The sequence below is a fragment of the Staurois parvus genome, unplaced genomic scaffold, assembly GCF_062004578.1.
Source record: "Staurois parvus isolate SC_StPar_1 unplaced genomic scaffold, SC_StPar_1.0 ptg000044l, whole genome shotgun sequence".
Classification (NCBI taxonomy): domain Eukaryota; kingdom Metazoa; phylum Chordata; class Amphibia; order Anura; family Ranidae; genus Staurois; species Staurois parvus.
Window position 1 is genome coordinate 4,042,943 of NW_028317840.1, and position 22,198 is coordinate 4,065,140.

At 41.7% G+C, this 22,198-nt stretch overlaps 1 protein-coding gene across 1 annotated transcript in view; it reads left to right on the forward strand.

Annotated features, from left to right (window-relative positions):
• CCSER1 (coiled-coil serine rich protein 1) overlaps nt 1-22,198 on the forward strand; it is a 1,224,715-nt gene that overhangs the window by 1,179,107 nt on the left and 23,410 nt on the right. Inside the window, exon 9 of the mRNA XM_089663808.1 lies at nt 3,163-3,243. Coding sequence (XP_089519934.1) covers nt 3,163-3,243 — 81 coding nt within the window. The remainder of the gene's footprint in view (nt 1-3,162; nt 3,244-22,198) is intronic.

Sequence of the window (22,198 nt, forward strand, 5' to 3'; positions counted from 1 at the left end):
TGCTGAAATGGTTGTATGGCATTCTACAATTCCATTGTTAAAACCTAATTGTTGCAAGCATTAATAGACAGGCTTTTTCAATATCCCTAACATGTTCTACAACTTGAATGGAGCATTTTTGAGTGAATAAATGTCAATTGCACAATTGTAGCCAACAGTCTCAACTACTAAACATGTGTATGTTCACTGTTTAGTCACTATAAAACACATACTGTATGTTATTAGGCTGAGTTAAAGGGTAATTCCATTTTCGTGGATAAAATAAATCAAATCAAATAATACAGCATATACAACTGCTACACAAGTCATATTGTAATTCATTGTTATGAAAAATTACCTTTCCATTATAAACTGCTGCTGGGTAATTTTCTGTATTATGTAATGTAATATGGCAGCCTGGAGGCATTTTGTCCACAGTTGGTGTACATAGCTTCCCCAGAAATGCCTTTCTTGCTTGGGTGAAGAACTCTGCATTAAAATACAAGTCAGATTTTAGGTATCCTCTGCAACAAAAATGTCACTCCGTAAGGGTTAATCACATCTTCAGGGATCCAGACACTAACGTTTCTCATCAGAATACAAAAAGACATAGTGAAACAAATAGCTTATTCCACCAAGAGCAGAATTTGTTTTTCCTCAACAAAAGTGGAATTACTTTCACTATTTTAGTAAAAATAATTGAGTACTATCCTTGATACTTTTTATTTGGACTGACATTCGAATTTCTAGGACAAGCTTTCAGAGTGTATCCCCCTTCTTCAAGGTTCAAACAGTTTTGGGTACTACAAAAGTAACATTCACTTATCCTAGTGGATTAGGTGACACAAAGTAAAAATTCATATTGCAAAGAATACCCAATCATGTGCAAGGAAAAAAGAAATAAAAAACCTGGAGGCTCATGATTGGATGAATGAGGTCAGCACAATTTCACCGCATTCACTAAATTAAGTGAAAAATCCCTTTTGCAAGGTGAAAAGTAGCTTAGTAAATGAGGTAAAGTTGTCCTGACTTCAGTCATCCAATCATGTACAAGCAAAAAAAAAATTTTTTTTTTAAATTTCCTTGCACATGATTAGGTATTCTTTGCAAAAAAATAAAAAAATAATAAAATTCACCTTGAAATATGCAATACTTCTTTAGTACATCAACCACATTGTCTACTTAAATAAATAATCATGCTGTTTATACTTTTAGAGAATTTTTGCGACATATGTGTACATACCATTTAAACGTAACAGCCACATGACAAACCTGCAATCATTCTGTTGCTTCTGCCTTTCTTACCCTAGGTACACATCTGTGCGGGTGGTGCCGCTGCAGATCCACACGAAAATCCGTGCAGCCACACCACCCGCACAGAGAAATGCGGACCCGCGGGCAGGTGCCATTAGTTCTAATGGCACGCCGCCCGCATTGGAAAACGCAACCGTACCGGGAACCGTGGCTCCTGTGCGGGTTGTGTTTTCAGAAGAAGTGCAGGGACTTCTTCCCTGCATGTCACAGGCACGGGAGTCCATTCAAATGAATGGGCTTTCATGCCAATGCAAAACGCAGCCCGCACATCCACATATATGTGAACTGGGGGTTACTGTGTCTTTCCCTGATCAATGCACACTAATCTCTCAAGTCATCCCGCATTGGAACAAAACACTGCCACCTGCAAACTATCACTATAATACTGATTACTACTGAGCCATTGTTTAAGGCAGCCCATTTGCCTTTTTTTTTCAGTTCAACCAGCAAGTTGAATGAAAAAAATTTACCTAATTTCCCCATCCACACACTTGATGTGGATGGCAGAATCCTTCCGGCTGAGTTGATCGATTGGGAAAAACCTGACAGGCAGGTTGTACAGAAGTCAATCGGTAGACTGACTTCTGTACAATCAGGCTGCCCGTGCCCGTACATGGATCAAAATTTAGCCAATTCCTGCTGAACTGGATGAATTTCATTCCATGTATGGCTGACTTAAGTTTCCACTCTCCTTCTGATCATATTATTCTAAAATATGCCAAGCCTTGTAATTTGGCAGGAGAAAAAACATGGATGCTTGAAGTGTAGACCAAAAGTGTCTTCTTCGGTAGGCATTTTTCTAAATGCCTAGCCCTGTGCTCCAGCATACATATCATATACATTGGAAACACGATTCAAATGTAGAGTACACTATTAATAATAATGTAATTTGGTTTTTTATTAGCATATAGCCAATATGTGTCAAAACAATGACCACACATTTTTGCCTAAAGATGTAGATTGGGGCAGGGGCGGACTGACCATTTGGAAACTCGGGCACTGCCCGAGGGCCTGGGGTCAGTAGGGGGCCCCATGAGATGTCCCTGGTACCTTTTTCATAGGTTTTTTTGAGTTTGGGCAAGGACACAAGAGCCCCATGATCCCCTATTGCCCGGGGGCCCCATGAGTTGTCAGTCCGCCCCTGGATTGGGGCATGAATTTAGTGCACCGTATTGTATGCGGGTGACCACCAAAATGTATTTACTCCATGCATCAGATTAAGACCAAAGAGATGGATGAGACAATTCTTTATTTCATTTTGTAGACTGTCACATTTGTAAGTTGTTGAAGAAACACAAAGCCGCTTTCATTTATTTATATCTATAGTATTAATAAACTGTACAGATTTGCTTTTGAAAAGCAGACAGCAGATTTTGTACTTGGCTTTCATAGATCATTTCCTGGACATTACGTTAAAGCTTTAGGTAAAGTGTAGCTTTCATTGTGCTTTGTTTTTATAGTGTGCAATGATCTTCAAAGGTGTGTTGTAGCAAACACAAAAGAACAAATTTGACACATTTTCCTCCATGAAGACCACTCACTGCTACTAACTGTGAATTGGTAGAGGTGGAGAAAAAGCTGGGCAATGAATATGCAATGGAAATAGTCACCCTTCGCTTTCATAATTCCATCACAGCACTCTATAGTGTAACAGCTGGCAATGCATAGTCAAGTGGGAACAGAAGTGCAAAGCTAAAAAGAGATACCTATTCTTTTTGTGTTTTCATAATGTGAAAACAAGAAATGAGCTTTTCCAGCATGTGGTATACATACAGCAGTGTTATTCCCAGCCAGGTTTACACTGATATATGCAGCGTCCTTTCTGACCGTACTTTGTTATATATATATATTTATTTTTATCTTTTGCAGAAAGCTGCTCAAACTTTAAATGTCTCCAAGCAAGATAAATATACCCAGACCGAATTTGTAAACCATGAAGTCATTACCAATGTAAGTAATACATTCTTTTACAAATATGTTTTCTGCTTTATATTCATTTTAAGTATTGTAAAATAAAAACACTTGTTTTCAGAAGTGAGTGTATACATTAAATAAGCTGTAGTTTTAAGGCTATGCAGTCAAGGGACCCCAGTAAATATTAAAAAATCTGTGCAGCTTTATTAAATGTTATTATTTCTATCATGGGGCAGCACAGTGACTAAATGGTTAGCACTTCCACCTGGTAGCACTAGGGTTGTTGGTTCGAATCCCAGCCATGGCACCATCTGCCTGGAGTTTGCATGTTCTCCTGGTGCCTGCATGGGTTTCTTCCGGGCACTCTGGTTTCCTACTACACCTCAAAAACATGCTGGTAGGTTAATTGGCTCCTGTCTAAATGGGCCCTAGTATGTGTATGTATGAATGTAAGTTAGGAATCTTAGATTGTACGCCCCTTGAGGGTTAGGGACTGATGTGAATGTACAATATACAGTGGGGATCAAAAGTTTGGGCACCCCAGCTAAACATTTGTATTAATGTGCATAAAGAAGCCAAGGAAAGATGGAAAAATCTCCAAAAGGCATCAAATTACAGATTAGACATTCTTATAATATGTCAACAAAAGTTAGATTTTATTTCCATTATTTACACTTTCAAAATAACTTAAAACAAAAAAATGGCATCTGAAAAAGTTTGGGCACCCTGCAGAATTTATAGCATGCACTGCCCCCTTTGCCAAGCTGAGACCTGCCAGTGTCATGGATTGTTCTCAATCATCGTCTGGGAAGACCAGGTGATGTCAATCTCAAAGGTTTTAAATGCCCAGACTCATCTGACCTTGCCCCAGCAATCAGCACCATGGGTTCTTCTAAGCAGTTGTCTAGAAAACTGAAACTGAAAATAGTTGACGCTCACAAAGCTGGAGAAGGCTATAAGAAGATAGCAAAGTGTTTTCAGATGTCAATATCCTCTGTTCGGAATGTAATTAAGAAATGGCAGTCATCAGGAACAGTGGAAGTTAAAGCAAGATCTGGAAGACCAAGAAAAATATCAGACAGAACAGCTCGCAGGATTGTGAGAAAAACAATTCAAAACCCACGTTTGACTGCACGATCCCTCCAGAAAGATCTGGCAGACACTGGAGTTGTGGTACACTATTCCACTATAAAGAGATACTTGTACAAATATGGTCTTCATGGAAGAGTCATCAGAAGAAAACCTCTTCTACGTCCTCACCACAAAAATTATCGTTTGAACTTTGCAAATGAACATATAGACAAGCCTGATGCATTTTGGAAACAAGTTCTGTGGACCTATGAGGTTAAAATTGAACTTTTTGGCCGGAATGAGCAAAGGTACGTTTGGAGAAGAAGGGGCACAGAATTTAATGAAAAGAACCTCTGTCCAACTGTTAACCATGGGATTGGATCAATCATGCTTTGGGGTTGTGTTGCAGCCAGTGGCACACGGAACATCTCATGAGTAGAAGGAAAAATGGATTCAATAAAATTTCAGCAAATTTTGGATGGTAACTTGATGCCATCTGTGAAAAAGCTGAAGTTAAAGAGAGGGTGGCTTCTACAAATGGATAATGATCCTAAACACACCTCGAAATCCACGGGGGATTACATCAAGAGGCGTAAACTGAAGGTTTTGCCATGGCCTTCACAATCTCCTGACCTCAACATAATTGAAAATCTATGGATAGACCTTAAAAGAGCAGTACGTGACAGACAGCCCAGAGATCTCAAAGAACTGGAAGACTTTTGTAAGAAAGAATGGGCAAAGATACCTCAAACAAGAATTGAAAGACTCTTGGCTGGCTACAAAAAGCGTTTACAAGCTGTGATACTTGCCAAAGGGGGCAGTACAAGATATTAACTCTGCAGGGTGCCCAAACTTTTGCAGATGCCATTTTTTTGTTTTCTGTTATTTTGAAAGTGTAAATGATGGAAATAAAATCTAACTTTTGTTGACATATTATAAGAATGTCTAATCTGTAATTTGATGCCTTTTGGAGATTTTTCCATATTTCCTTGGCTCCTTTATGCACATTAATACAAATTTTTAGCTGGGGTGCCCAAACTTTCGATCCCCACTGTATATGTAAAGCGCTGCAAAAATTGATGGCACTATATACAGGTGAAACTCAAAAAATTAGAATATCGTGCAAAAGTTCATTTATTTCAGTAATGCAACTTAAAAGGTGAAACTAATATATGAGATAGACTCATTACATGCAAAGCAAGATAGTTCAAGCCATGATTTGTCATAATTGTGATGATTGTGGCTTACAGCTCATGAAAACCCCAAATCCACAATCTCAGAAAATTAGAATATTGTGAAAAGGTGCAATATTCTCGGCTCAAAGTGTCCCACTCTAATCAGCTAAATAAGCCATAACACCTGCAAAGGGTTCTTGAGCCTTTAAATGGTCTCTTAGTCTGGTTCAGTAGAAATCACAATCATGGGAAAGACTGCTGACCTGACAGTTGTGCAGAAAACCATCATTGACACCCTCCATAAGGAGGGAAAGCCTCAAAAGGTAATTGCAAAAGAAGTTGGATGTTCCCAAAGTGCTGTATCAAAGGACATTAATAGAACGTTATGAGGAAGGGAAAAGTGTGGAAGAAAAAGGTGCACAAGCAGCAGGGATGACTGCAGCCTGGAGAGGATTGTCAGGAAAAGGCCATTCAAAAGTGTTGGGGCCTTTCACAAGGAGTGGACTGAGGCTGGAGTCAGTGCCTCAAGAGCCACCACACACAGACGGATCCTGGACATGGGCTTCAAATGTTGTATTCCTCTTGTCAAGCCACTCCTGAACAACAAACAAGGTCAGAAGCATCTTACCTGGGCTAAAGAAAAACAGACCCGATCTGTTGCTCAGTGGCCCAAAGTCCTCTTTTCTGATGAGAGCAACTTTTGCATCTCATTTGGAAACCAAGGACCCAGAGTATGGAGGAAGAATGGAGAGGCACACACTGCAAGATGCTTGAAGTCCTGTGTGTAGTTTCCACAGTCTGTGTTGATTTGGGGAGCCATGTCATCTGCTGGTGTTGGTCCACTGTGCTTCATTAAGTCCAGGGTCAACGCAGCCATCTACCAGAAGAATTTGGAGCACTTCATGCTTCCTTCCACAAACGAGCTTTATGGGGATGCTGATTTCATTTTCCAGCAGGACTTGGCACCTGCCCACACTGCCAAAAGCACCAAAACCTGGTTCAATGACCGTGGGATTACTGTGCTTGATTGGCCAGCAAACTCGCCTGACCTGAACCCCATAGAGAATCTATGGGGCATTACCAAGAGAAAGATGAGAGACATGAGACCGAAAAATGCAGAAGAGCTGAATGCCGCTATTGAAGCATCCTGGTCTTCCATAACATCTCAGCAGTGCCACAGGCTGATAGCTTCCATGCCACGCCGCATTGAGGCAGTAATTGCTGCAAAAGGGGCCCAAACCTAGTACTGAGTACATATGCATGCTTATACTTTTCAGAGGTCTGATATTGTTCTATGTAAAATCCTTCTTTTATTGATTGCATGTGATATTATAATTTTCTGAGATTGTGGATTTGGGGTTTTCATGAGCTGTAAGCCATAATCATCACAATTATGACAAATCACGGCTTGAACTATCTTGCTTTGCATGTAATGAGTCTATCTCATATATTAGTTTCACCTTTTAAGTTGCATTATTGAAATAAATGAACTTTTGCACAATATTCTAATTTTTCGAGTTTCACCTGTAATACCTGAAATAAAAAAAAAATCATCATAAAAAAATACCTGTAGGCCATTTTGGCCCCCTGGTAGCCTGTCCAAACTCCTGGTTAGCAATCCTCATATCCTGCCTTGCTGATAGTACATGAAAACTGTTGGATGCTCACTCCCAGTATTACAGGTGCAAAAAACAATGGTTATGACATCCTAGCAGCAAGGTAGGGTGTGGGGATTGCTAACTGGGATCTATTTGCCAGATGTCCCAAGGAGACCAAATGGCCTACAGGTATGACAATAAAATGAATAAACGTTTTGCAAAGTTTCACAGTTTTTTTAATGCCTACTGTGGCCCCTTGACTGCATAGGCTATTTTCTAGAAAATATGAACTTTAAATTAGCTGTGTTGTGTTAGTTGTGTCAAGCAACATTTGCTAAAGCTTCAACCACCCACTCACAGTGCAGTAGAGTACCAAAACTATTATTATTATTATTATTATACAGGATTTATATAGCACCAACAGTTTGTGCAGCGCTTTACAATATAAGGGAGACAGTACAATTACAATACATTTCAGTACAGAAGGAATAGGAGGGCCCTGCTCATGGAGCTTACAATCTAAAGGGGGAGGTGGTACAAAAGGTGATAGCTGTAGGCGATATTCTGATGGAAGTGGCTCAAGTACAGTCCTTAGTTGGAGGTGGGGTAGGCTTCCCTGAATAAGTGAGTTTTCATAGATCGCCTAAAGGCCTACAGGGTGGGGACCGACCGGACATACTGCGGTAGAGAGTTCCAGAGGATGGGAGAGGCTCCGGAGATGTCCTGGAGGTGAGCGTGGGAGGAGGTGACGAGGGAGCTTGGGAGGAGCAGAGTGGGCGATTTGGACGATATCTGTGGATGAGGTTGGTGATGTAGCTGGGGGCAGGAGAGGTCAGAGTCTAGGATTACACCTAGCAGCCTGGCATGAAGGAGAAGGACCAATGGTTGTGCTGTTGATCTTAATGGTAAAGTCATGAGTGGGGGGTCGGGGAGAAGGAAATATTAACAAGCTTGGTTTTGGAAAGATTGAGTTTACGGTAGTGGTGTGACATCTATGCTGATATGTCGCTTAGTAAATTTGTGATAGATTGAAGGGGTGAGCTGGGGAGTGGAGAGATAGACCTGGGTGTCATCAGCATAGAGGTGGTATTGGAAGCCATGGGAGCTTATCAATTTGCCCAGGGAAGAGGTGTAGAGAGAGAAAAGGAGGGGCCCAAGGACGGAGCCTTGGGGTACCCAAATGAAATGAGGGTGAGAAGCAGGAGTTGTATGTGATGCTGAAAGTGCTCTGAGAAAGGTAAGAGGAGAACCAGGAGAGAGGAGAGTCATGTAGGCCAATGGAGTGGAGTTTACTGAGGAGGATCAGGTGGTCGACTGTGTCAAAGGCAGCGGAAAGGTCTAGAAGTAGGAGTATGGAGTAATGGTCATTGGTTTTAGCAGTTGGTAGGTCATTTTAGTAGGACAGTTTCAGAGGAATATTGTTGAGGGAAGCCAGACTGTAGGGGATCAAGAAGGTTGTTGTCAGTGAGGTAGCACTTCACACAGTTGTGAACAAGACGCTTGAGAAGTTTGAAGGTAAACGGGAGCAAGGAGATGTCATTCAAACAGGTGGGGTCCAGCGAGGGTTTTTTTAAGTATGGGGTAACCAGTGCATGTTTGAGCAGGGAGGGAAAGGTGCCCGTGGAGAGTGAGAGGTTAAAGATGTGGGTTAGAGAGTTTAGGATAGAGCAGGAAGGAGGCTGCAATAATCGTGAAAGGATAGGGTCCAGGGGACAGGTGTTGAAGTGATCCTTGGAAAGGTGTTGGTTGGAGGAGGAAGTTTGACACTGGAGATCTCATCGCAAATTGTGTCAATCTTGTTCTTGAAATGACTGGCAATGTTCTGCGCCGTAAGTGAGTTGGTGGGTGGAGGTAGTGGGGGTGGAGTAAGGAATTAAGGGTAGAAAAGAGTTGACGAGGATTAGATGAGAGGGTTTTAATGAGAGTGGTGTAGAAGGTTTGTTTGGCAGCATGGAGGCCGGAGCTGTATTTGAGAAGGGCAGATTTGTAGAGGGTAAAGTCTTCCAGGGATTTGGTTTTACGCCATGCTCGCTCAAGAGCACGGCTGCACCTCTTGAGGCTTCTGGTGTCATCTGTCTGCGTGTGGAGAAAGGAACAAGTGCGTCCAGGGAGGATGATATATGGTTGTTGTAGGCAGATGCTGCCAGGTCTGGGCAGGACAGGGGCACAATTTTATCATGGAGGCACTCAGTAACAGAGTGAAGAAGGTCAGGGCTGAGGTGGTGGCGGTTTCTGCAGGTAACGGTTTGCTGGTTGGAGGCATGGGAGGTAGGAGACATGGAGAAGGAGAAGCTGATAAAGTTGTGATCAGAGAGAGGAAAAGGGGTGTTAGAGAGGTTACAGGGAGTGCATAGGGGGGAGAATACAAGGTCGAGGGTGTTAGAGTAGGTGGTGGATTGTGTCCATTGTGTTAGGTTAAAAGAGGAGGTTAGGTTGAGTAGTTGAGAAGTGGCTGAGGTGTTAACATTAACTGGGATGCTAAAGTTACCCAGGATGATGGCAGGTGCCTCAGAGAGAAAGTATGATAGCCATGTCTAGAAGTCATCAAGAAAGCGAGAATCTGGGCCAGGAGGCCGGTAGATGACTGTGATCCTCAGACAAACAGGAGAAAAGAGATGAATACAATGCACTTCAAAAGAGCACAGGGACAGAGAGGGAGGTGTAGGAATAACCTGGAACGTGCTTTGTGTGGGAAAGAAGAAGTTCAACTCCACCCCCTTTTTATCTACTGGGTCTGGGCAAGTGAGTCCAGAGGAGGCCACTGTGGAACAGTGCAGCTGAGGAGACAGAGTCAGAATCCTGAAGCCAAGTTGCGGTAATAGCAAGTAGGTTGAGGGAGTGGGAGAGGAAGAGGTCAGTGATAGTAGAAAGTTTGTTAGTGACTGAGCGGGCATTCCAGAGGGAGGGGCTGGCGTGTGAAAACAGGGGAATTGATTTAAGAGAGTGAGGGTTGCGGCTGAAGCCAGAGAAGGGAGGCTGCTGCTTCTGTGGGTTGGAGTTTGATGGTGGAGGGCCAGGGTTTGAGGCGATGTCTCTGGAAGTTAATAGTAATAGGAGGGTGAGGGAGGTGAGGTGGGAGCAGGATTTATATGAGGGCAAATAGTGGTGTGACCCTCCTGCGCTCCAAATATTGTGTTTAAACAATTAAACAAATTAAATATATGAACCCCAAACAGCTGCTAGCATTAAATCATATACCAGTGATCAAGTGAATATAAACCATATAAATGCTGCGCTACATTCAAATTAAAGTGAATGTGGAATCCAATGACACAAATCTAATATAGTGACAATGATATGGAAATAAATATATAAGTGCTTGATAATAACAAAAATCATCAAATCAAACACCCAAAAGATGAAAAAACAAAAACTTAAATCTATACGCATGTGCATAAATTACACATACATATAGTTACATCACACGTGCAAATGTGAAGTGAAATAATATTTACTTATTAAGCGCAAAAAAAGTCCAATATATAAATGTTAAAGGTGAAAAAATGTAAACGGTGTTTCCAATAATATTATAAAGTGACCACAGGTGAAACAAATCGTGCAGGTATCTGAGTGTAGATAGAACTTGTGAATCACATGCGTATAGATTTAAGTTTTTGTTTTTTCATCTTTTGGGTGTTTGATTTGATGATTTTTGTTATTATCAAGCACTTATATATTTATTTCCATATCATTGTCACTATATTAGATTTGTGTCATTGGATTCCACATTCACTTTAATTTGAATGTAGCGCAGCATTTATATGGTTTATATGAGGGCAAATGCCGCAGTGATTTTTGAGCGTTAACATTATGTGGGCTAAGAGAGAGCAGGAGATAAGTGCAATGATATTGATAGGGCAGAAGTGAGGGTGATATGTACAGGTTGTCGGGTGGGGAGGTGGGATAAAGAAGCGAGAGTTTGAGGAGAGAGGGCATTATAGCAAAAAAGAAAGTTAGTAAGAGCATGCTGGAGAGAGGAGAAATAACAAAGGAAGGCTGAAGGAAAGAGATGATAGAGGAAAGAGCACTTGCAGACTACTTGGCGTGGAGCACTAATGTTTGTATTTGCTTTAGTTAAAGTGCTGTGTTCAAAGTGCCGTGTTCAAAGTGCCATGCACTTAGCACCAGAATGGCACTTTGCGCAAGGAATGGCCAGCCTGTTCCCTTGCCAGCCGTCCCAAGCACTGTACTGAATTTATACTTGCATGAACTGGGGGAGGTTAGGCAATTGTTCAATTAAGAGCTAATAAATAACACATGGGGGAGGTTTTCTGCCCTAAACAAATTGCAAGCAGGATGGACACAAGATAAGGCAAGATGTTTGATCTCAGCTAAGACACTATGAGACTAAGTTAACTTAAGGCAAGTATAGACAGCAGTTCCAGAAAAACTAACAAAGCAGATAATTACAGTCATGCAAAATAGCTTAGCGATTGAGAGAGCAGTGGAATTAGTGGTTACTGAGGGCAACAGAAGGCAAATGTCAGTTGCAGGCAAGTAGAGTAGGAGGTCTGGGAGATCAGTGGAATCAGTGGTTACCTGGAAGAGCTGAGGAGAAATGATGAGAGGATGTTGAGATGTTCTCTTGTTCAAAGTGCCATGCACTTAGCGCCAGAATGGCACTTTGCACAAGGAATGGCCAGCCTAAATATGAAAATGTGGTGAAAAATGTATAAGTATCTGTGTGTGGGTATGTATAGTTACACCAAAAATGAAAAAAAGAACAAAGCAAAAACAAGTACTGCTGCTACCTTAAAGTCAAAATAGAAAACATAAATAAGTTATATGGCAGTGTAGTACCTATCATAATGATGTGACATTAAAAGTGCATGACTAGTATACGAAGTATCAAATCAATTCAAATAATAAGAAAAAGTGTAGAATCAGTACATAGAGTGGTGTCTCAATAGTCCATTTCCCCCAAATGGTCACGAAGTGAATCCACAGCAATCTCAAGGCAGTATGGTATGCATGCAGACTATCTTCCAAGGCATCTCGTGCTCAGAAATCAACCTCCCCCAATTCACTGACACTCACCAGATGAAAAGAATTAACTAATAAATGATAAGCAGTAGCGCTTTAATTTAGACACTCCTTGTTGTGTCCTTCCACACAACTTCCTGGCAGCGGATAGAAGCAATATGCACTTGATTGTAAGCTCTAATTAGATAGTGAATACTCCACAAAGGAAAGGCAAATACCAATAGTGTAACTCTGCTAAAAACAAATATTTCTTCAAACTCCAATAAAATGCTTCTTAAAAACATATGTAATGTATAAGCCCGTCAATGGTCACACAGGTATCCCCGCAAAGTACAAGTGTGCCTCATCAGTGGTGTCTTACCCGGTCACCCTCACTTGCTGCGTGCGGTATGTCACTTCCAGTGGGGCAGGGAACATTTGCTAAAGCTTTGTGTATTAGTGCTGCTTCTGCTCTAAAGAATCATACAACCACAACCCTTTAAAATGTTATTTAGAATAGGGAGGGGGGAGGCAAGGAAACCAAACATTTAGCTAAATTACCTCTGATCTATGGTCAATTTAGCTGCACACAACTGCAATCAAGTGACCCATATTGATTATAATATGAACTGATGCAACAGGTAATTAGGCTGATTTACTAAAAGATGTGAGAATCTCCAGTCAAAAAAATTTTGTAAATATTCACTTAAGTTATCTAGTCATGTGAAAAGCATCTGGACATAATTGGGCATTCAAAGTAAACAAGAATTTGTTTTTCACATAACTGAAGTAAATTTTCACACAATTTTTAAATGAAGAATCTCAACTCCTGTAGTAAATCATATACACTATATCAGTGCCAATAAATAGAAAATGTGGTAAATACCGCATCCAGAAAAACATACAGTATGTTGAAAAAATAGTGAGGCTTGGATTTTACTGGTACCTCCCTAGACAAAACACAAAAGTGGTCTTTAAAATCCATAGGGTTTTATTGTAATCATATTAAAATAATAAAGTAAGCAATACAAAAACTACATAAAAAAAATTATTCCCAATGGGCTAAAGTGTCGTTCCTAACACAGATGGTGAACATGTGCCCATGGATACAATTCAGAAAACTGAAGGTATTAGCAGCATAAATGAACGTGCGTATGGTCTGTATAACTCAACATGTTTCATGGTTAAAACCATTTCCTCAGGAGGTTGGGGAGTATAAAGTATCTACAGTATAAAAACATACTGTATAAGATAATACGCAATAATAACAAACACATAAACTATTAAGCAGCAATTAAAGAGCACAGGTGTCTGTACAGTGTCCCTGCCTTGGCTGGTGGTCTTTGGGTAAGGCTGGAGTCCTATGATGTACAGACGCTTGTGCTCTTTAATTGCTGTTAAATAGTTTGTGTTTGTTCTTATTGTGTATTATCTTACATGTTTTGGTATTGTAGATATTTGAAACTCCCCAACCTCCTGAAGAAATGCTTTTTACCGTGAAACATGTTGAGTTATACAGGCTGTACGCACATTCCCTTATGCTACTAATACCTTCAGTTTTCTGAATGTATCCATTCATTTGTTCATTACAGAGTGTTAGTAATTTATAGATTAGTAATTTATACAAGAAAGATTAGATTTAGGTTTATGCTTTCTGTTAAGCTTGCAGGAAGTAACATGTATACTGCATTTTTGATAAACAGATATTTTCTGTGCCTAAAAATGCTCTTTGCCTGTGCACAAGGAGGGGTTATATAGGAAAAAGGGGGGGAGAGGTGGAGGCGGGAAGAGGTCTGTATGCTGTGTAATCCATCAGAAATGAAGTAGTCAGAGCTGACAACATGTGCTTAGGAATTCAGAGCTATGTTGTCATGTAAAAGAGGAAGATAGGAGCATACTATATTTCTGGCACTTTGTGTTTGTCATTGTTGGCACTAAATTTGCATTTTTTTTTAATCGCTTCTGCAGTACCCTATAGCAGTAATAATGCTACAGGGTGGCACGGGTGCTCAAAATCATGTATATATATGTGATCTGACATTTCTGGGTAGGGGGGCGCTCACCCTACCTGCGCCACCATTTGCTACCTGAGCTGTCAATCGCCGGGTCCTGGCCACTGATTTCTTGATGGCACCCGGTGATCGACGAGTATCTCTGACTGGGGAGAGACCTGCGTATGAACAACACGTATCTCTCCCGTCAGCTCATGCGCACTGCTTTGTATGGCTCTGAATAGCAGAGCCATACAAGGCAGTGTACTTACAGTGGAAAGCACTCACACAGCACACAGTTAACCCTTTGATTGCCCCACGTGTTAACCCCTTCCTGCCCAGTGCCATTAGTAGAGTGTCAGTGCTTTTAATTAGCACTGATCACTGTATTGGTGTCACTGGGGATGCAAGTGACACCAAGTCAGTTCCCCCCAGTGTCAGAATGCCCGTTGCTGTCCCGCTATAAGTCGCTGATCGCCGCCATTACTAGCAAAAAAAAAAATTCCAGTATATATACCGCCATTTGTAAACGCTAGAACTTTCACATAAACCATTTTATTTACACGTATTGGGATTTTGTTTAGCAAAGACATGTAGCAGAATACATTTTGGCCTAAATTTATGACGAAATTTGATTTCTAAATTTTTTTACTGGACATGTTTAATAGCAAAAAGTACAACACATTGTTTTTTTCTCAAAATGTTTGGTATTTTTTGGTTTATAGTGCAAAACATGAAAAAAGCACAGGTGATCAGATACCACCAAAAGAAAGCTCTAATTGTGGGAAAAAAAGGGACATAAATGTAATTTGTGCAGCATTGCATGACTGCGCAATTGTCAGTTAAAGTAACGCAGCACAGTATCGCAAAAAATGGCCTGGTCAGGAAGGGGGGTAAATCCTCTGGAGGGCAAGTACATTTTAATGAGTGTGCCAAACTTACTGTGCACAGTGAGCAATGTAATGTGACAAAATGGGAATTATTGCACTGCTTTATTTTTTGCTGCTTCAGTTCATGGTGATCAAGAGCCTCTTCTGGCTGTCAAAGTTGCTAACATATCAGTTGCACAAGGAAAAACATCACTTTGTCATTTGCAGCCGCACAATCAGATTGATCTCAGTTTAAAGCTAATTGCTTGTTTTACAAACCATTCCTTTGTAATCGTGGATTAGTTGAAGTTCAAATAGCCGGAGATTGTATATTATTAAAATGTAATCCATTTGAAAATTAAATATCATTTGCACTCTCATTAACAATTTAATGAAGGTATTAAACTTGCAATCACCACAGACAAAGCATTTTATAACCCTTATCATGTATTCTAAAATTTGTAAGTTGGAAAGGGATCTTGCAGTGCTATTTAATGGTATGCATCAATGAGGAACATACAAATTATTGCCTGAAATAAAAGAATGAACATTTCCAACGGATTCTTTACTTGGCCACAAGTTGAATTTTGTACCTGGCACAAAGATTTCATCAAACTGTCTATGAATTAGAAATAATATTAACCGCATGCCGCCCAGCCACTGTACATATACGGTGGCAGGGCGGCACTCACAGGCAAAACCACGTTTTAAAACATGTGTTTTGTAAACAAATAGGGGGCACACGCGAGGCGCGCGCCACCCTATTTGTCCCGCGGATCACTGCCACAGATGTCAGTTGCCGGGTTACAGCCGCTCGTTTGTGGCTATGTCCCGGCGATCGGCGGCAAACAGTGACAGAGAGCACAGCTGCAGTAGCTATGCTGTCTGTCACTTCCCTGTCAGCTCAAGGATGAGCTGATCGAGAAAGAAGAGTTTCTCTTTCTCGATCAGCCTTGTCCCGCCCAGTACACACCCCCGCCCCCTAGTAAAACACTCCCCTCACTCCTATAACCCATCCCTGTAAAATAAAGTTAACCCTTTCCTCCCCATTGCCATTAGTACAGTGTCAGGTTTTTTTTTCTTGCACTGATCACTGTATTAGTGTTTTTGGGGATGTCAGTGACCCCAAGTCAGTACCCCCCAATGTCAGAATGTCCGCCGCAGTCCCGCCATAAGTCGCTGGTCGCTGCCATAAGTCCCTGATCGCCGCCATAAGTCCCTGATCGCTGCCATTATTAGTATTAAAAAACCCCTAAAAATCCCAGTATCTTTCCCGCCATTTGTAAACGCTATAACTATCACGTAAACCAATTAATTTACACGTATTGGGGGTTTTTTTTAGCAAAGACATGTAGCAGAATGCATTTTGGCAGAAATTTATGACTAAATTTGATTTTTGCATTTTTTTTTACTGGACATGTTTTATAGCAAAAAGTCCAAAATATTGCTTTTTTTTTCCTCAAAATTGTCAGTCTTTTTTTTTTATAGCGCAAAAAATAAAAACCGCATAGGTGATCAAATACCACCGAAAGAAAACTCAATTTGTGGGGAAAAAAAGGATGTAAATTTCATTTATGTACCATATTGCATTACCGCGCAATTGTCCGTTAAACTAGCGCAGCGCTGAAAAATGGAGTAAATTGCAGTATTTATACCATAGTTTGTAGACGCTATAACTTCCACACAAAGCAATCAATATACACTTATTGGGATTTTTTTTACCAAAAACATGTAGCAGAATACATTTTGGCCTAAACTTATAACCAACTTTGAGTTTACTATATATTTTTTATAGCTGAAAATAAAAAATATTGTTTTTCTTCAAAATTTTTGGCCTTTTTTTGTTTATAGCGTGAAAAATAAAAAGCGCACAGGTGATCAAATTACACTGAAAGAAATCTCTATTTGTGTGATAAAAAGGACGTAAATTTTGTTTGGGTGCAGCATTGCATGACCGCGCAATTATCAGTTGAATTAGTGCAGTGCCGAGTAGCAAAAAGAGGCCTGGTCATTAAGGGGGGTAAATCCTCTGGAGGTCAAGTGGTTAAACAAGTCATAAACAACAGCTATACAATATGTGTTGTGGCATTTCCCATAATAAGCAAAGTAATAATCTTCTATGGTAAACATGACATTGCAACAGATGGTGCTCTTGGTCCAGTATAGATGTATGTCCTAAAATAAGTAAAATTGAAAGCACCTAAACAGAGTTTAAAAATAAAGATGGACAGGAACATAGATTCAATTTTTCAGTAAGACAAAAACAGATGAAGGAAAATGAACTCAGTAGGACTGATTTACTAAAGGAGTTGCAATTGTTCTTGTAGAAAAGTGGATGCTCACTGTGCTTAATAATATACTGAACTGGTACTCATTACACATTTTATTTATTTTTGTATAGATTTACTCAGAAATAGGATATTTTTTTTCAACTGTAATACACTTCATGGCCTGTGAACTATGGCTAACAGGCTTAGAAGGGCGAATAAGGGGGCTTTTGGATAATCAAGCCCCCTTATTATAAAAGGGGTGGGGGGGAGGAGCAGCCATAGCGTCATTGAATTGGAAGCTGTTGTCGGGAAAGCTGTACTGGACTGTGATTCTGATTGTTAGCTATTTGGGTAATCAATCCATTTGCTGTCTTTTCTTTTGTTATTATTTGGGGATTTTTGTTTGATATTTGGGGTGCTCAAAAAGGAGCATTCACTTGTTACTGCAACATGTCTTTTCTTGAAGCTGCCTTGTTTGCAGAACACTGCTACATTGTTTGGAAAAAAAATGGAAGAGCAGTGTGTATTGAAACCACCTTATATCACTCACATTCATCACGACCCCTATCCCCATAGATGGAATAAAAGCTGAAGATACACTAATGAGACCTGCTGTCTTATCTCTTCTCTACGGTATACCCCAGTTTGTGCTCTTTGTTTTAAAGTTTTACTAAACCCACAACAGTAAAATCATTCTGTATATGATCTCTGTTCCTCCTTTTTTTCAAGTGACCACCTCTTATCTCCTGCTAAGACAGATTGAACTATCGGCATTTGCACATGCTCAGTTTGGTGTGTATTGCTAGATAGTTTTTTTTTTTCTTGGGAGAGTGCATGTGATCAGCACAGGGCCAATCAGCACTGCCCAGACAGAGGTCAGGGGTTCTGCATCCTTTTAGAGCTGAAAGAAAACTCTTCCTACAAACTTTAGCTAGTGCTGGGTTCAGTGGTGTATTTAGGTTTTGTGCTGCCCTAGGCAACACAAAAATTGGGAGCCCCCCAATGAGAGAGCGAGAGAGTTCAATGAGTGTGTGTATATGATTCTCTCTCTCTCTCTCTTTCTTTTTCTCTCTCTCTTCTCCCTTTCCTACTAGCACATATTCCCCCCATTCCCCCTAGCAAATATCACCCACCAACAAAATCCCCATTAAACTTCCTAGAAAACCTGGAGAGGAAAGAGCCAGGAGGAAGTGAGCTGTGTTGTGTTCTCTGGCTCTCCCTCCTGTCATCCATTCAGCACGAGACAGGATAGATCGTATGGGACTGTACACACACACGCACACTATGATTACCACCCCCTACTCACATTTCCTGCAGCCCGGAGATGAGCAGCCCTTGGAGGAGGTAGGGGGTAGTAATTAGAGATGAGCGAATTATTCAAAAATTCGGTTCGGCTGATTCGCCGAATAAATTCGCTTCGAGCCGAATATATTCGCTGCAAATTTAACTTATAAAAAGGGTGTTTCTAGGCTTCAGAGAGCCTTTATATTAGTGCAGAACACTGTACCTTTAATTTAAATGCCCTTGGAGTCTGCTGGGGAAGAGAAATAATACTGTCAGTCAGTATGACATGCAGATGAGTGCCGTCGATCTTAGAATCACCGCACACTTCACTCATTTGGGCAGTCACGGGGCCAAAACCAGAGTGTGGAGCCACAGTGTGGCGGTGGAGGCAGCAGCAATGGGAGGCCATACAGCACCCTATGACAAAATGGAACCCACCAGCAGTGTGAGGAGACCTGAAAGTGGCACATGGCAGAGTGTGGCGATGGAGACAGCAGCAATGGGAGGCCGTACAGGGACCCATGACACACTCTGGACCTGGCAGCAGCATGAGGAGGCGGTACAGGGGCCCATGACAGATTACGGGCCTGGCAGCAGCATGAGGAGTCGGTACGGGGGCCCATGGCAGATTACGGGCCTGGCAGCAGCATGAGGAGGCGGTACAGGGGCCCATGGCAGAGTGGCGGAGCGTAAGCAGCTAAACTTGAAGGCCATACAGAGGCCTATGTTAAAAAGTCCCCCCAGCAGCAGCGTGGGGAGACGACTATCAAGAGTCCAATGGCAGAGTGGCGGAGCAGAAGCAGCTTCAATTGAAGGCCATACACAGGCCTAGGTTTAAAAGTCCCTCACAGTTAATTCCAATAACGAACTCTACTCCTCCGTGCAATCTACTTACGAGACCCTGGGCAGGTCTGGGTCCAATTTGTGGTAGAGACTGGTTTTGTTCAGCCATGCTTGAGCGAGTAATAACAGGTCTGTGCTGCCCTTTGGTGTCTGGCTTAATGCGCACAACACTGAACGTCCCAGCATTTGTAAAAAATATTACCGCCAGCCAGCGTGTAAATGGATTTAACTCTTTGAACGTACAATAGTGGTTGTGAAGCAGAAAGTCAGTTTATTTAACACAATCGGTCAATTGCAGCTTGCCGTTGGCTGGAAACTGTACGTTTCTGTCACTGGAATGCACTAATCACCCAAAAAATATTACCGCCAGCCGGCGTGTAAATGGATTTAACTCTTTGAACGTACAATAGTGGTTGTGAAGCAGAAAGTCAGTTTATTGTACACAATCGGTCAATTGCAGCTTGCCGTTGGCTGGAAACTGTACGTTTGTGTCACTGGAATGCACTAATCACCCAAAAAATATTACCGCCAGCCGGCGTGTAAATGGATTTAACTCTTTGAACGTACAATAGTGGTTGTGAAGCAGAAAGTCAGTTTATTGTACACAATCGGTCAATTGCAGCTTGCCGTTGGCTGGAAACTGTACGTTTATGTCACTGGAATGCACTAATCACCCAAAAAATATTACCGCCACCCGGCGTGTATATGGATTTAACTCTTTGAACGTACAATAGTGGTTGTGAAGCAGAAAGTCAGTTTATTTAGCACAATCGGTCAATTGCAGCTTGCCGTTGGCTGGAAACTGTACATTTATGTCACTGGAATGCACTAATTACCCAAAAAATATTACCGCCACCCGGCGTGTAAATGGATCTAACTCTTTGAACGTACAATAGTGGTTGTGAAGCAGAAAGTCAGTTTATTGTACACAATCGGTCAATTGCAGCTTGCCGTTGGCTGGAAACTGTACGTTTCTGTCACTGGAATGCACTAATCACCCAAAAAATATTACCGCCAGCCGGCGTGTAAATGGATTTAACTCTTTGAACGTACAATAGTGGTTGTGAAGCAGAAAGTCAGTTTATTTAGCACAATCGGTCAATTGCAGCTTGCCGTTGGCTGGAAACTGTACGTTTATGTCACTGGAATGCACTAATCACCCAAAAAATATTACCGCCACCCGGCGTGTAAATGGATCTAACTCTTTGAACGTACAATAGTGGTTGTGAAGCAGAAAGTCAGTTTATTGTACACAATCGGTCAATTGCAGCTTGCCGTTGGCTGGAAACTGTACGTTTGTGTCACTGGAATGCACTAATCACCCAAAAAATATTACCGCCAGCCGGCGTGTAAATGGATTTAACTCTTTGAACGTACAATAGTGGTTGTGAAGCAGAAAGTCAGTTTATTTTGCACAATCGGCAAACTGCAGCACCAACTGTGCACGACAGCCACCAAAAAAAAAAAGGGTGTATGTCACTTTAAATTTTCGATTCTTTGATAGCTGTGGCCCTGAGTAACGATTCTGTGTCCCTGAGTAACGATTCTGTGTCCCTGAGTAACGATTCTGTGTCCCTGAGTAACGATTCTGTGTCCCTGAGTAACGATTCTGTGGCCATAAAGTCTCTGTGGCCCTAACTCTGTCCCTTAATACACACAGGTCTGTCTCTCTTGAATGACCGGAGGCTAATGGAGAATTCTAAGATGGCCGCGATTTATAGCTCCACCATTACACAGTGCTGGCTGGCTGCTGATTGGCTAATGCGATCACATGTCATGAATGCATTATGGGTCAGCGCGCCTTGTCTGCGCGCCTTCCCAGAGATCCCCGCCCCATCTTCTCTGTCCATTTTCTCCGTCGCCACACATGTCGCCGCCATTTTTGGGAAAATTCGATTCGTGCATCCGAAGTTTGCTAATCTTCGGATTCGTCGCAAATAGAATTTTTCCAAATCTTCGGAACGAATTCCACTTCGTCATGTTCGATTCGCTCATCTCTAGTAGTAATCATAGTGTGTGTGTGTGTACAGCCCCATACGATCTAAAAGTGATCCTGTCTCATGTGCTGCATGGATGAACACTGTTCTGACAGGAGGGAGAGCCCAGAGAACACAACACAGCTCACCTCTTCCTGGCTCTTTCCTTTCCACCATTTCTCCTCTCCCTGTTCCAGTCTTTCCCCTGGTCCCAGCTCTGAATGCAGGTGAGGGAAGGAGCTCAGTGGCCACTCAGGAACACCAGGGCACCCCCTTGATCCAGCCAGGTCTGTCTCTCCTTCCAGCAACAGAAAGCTGGCAGGAGGGAGAGGGGCAAAAACCGACTTTCAGCTGCTGAAGGGAGCATTACACAGGGCATTGTTCTGCAACTGTTCTCCACCACCACTATCCTCCTGCTGTCTGGGACACCTACGGGAGAACCGGCGGTACCCCTCAGATGGCAGCCCTGCATGGTTCAGTCTGCCAATGCTCACCAGGTCCCTTCTTCCTTGGGGCAGTGCCGCCCCCTCTAAAAATTGCCACCCAAGGCAATCACCTTGTTTGCCTCGCAGTAAATACAACGCTGACTGGGCTGGACACTAATAGAAGTCACAAGACTGCTCTAACTGCTGATGAGAAAGGGTATTTAGCAGTTTATATTTACTAAAATAATTGCACTTCTATGTTCTGTGTACTGTGGGAGACCAGATATAGTGAATGCAGGGTCCTGGGTTTAGTAACACTTTAAGCAAAGGTGGGTCTAGTCTTGTGCTGCCGTTGGTACATTTTATACTGCTGTGCCATCTGCAGTCTCTTAATTCTGGTAGTAAAAGACCTGCATGTTTTCTTTTTCTTCAGAACATTTTGTACAATTCTTCCTTAATAAAGATGCCCTGCTGCTGGCAAATTTTACTCTGCTGTATCAATTGTAATCTTGTAAGAGCTTGAGAAA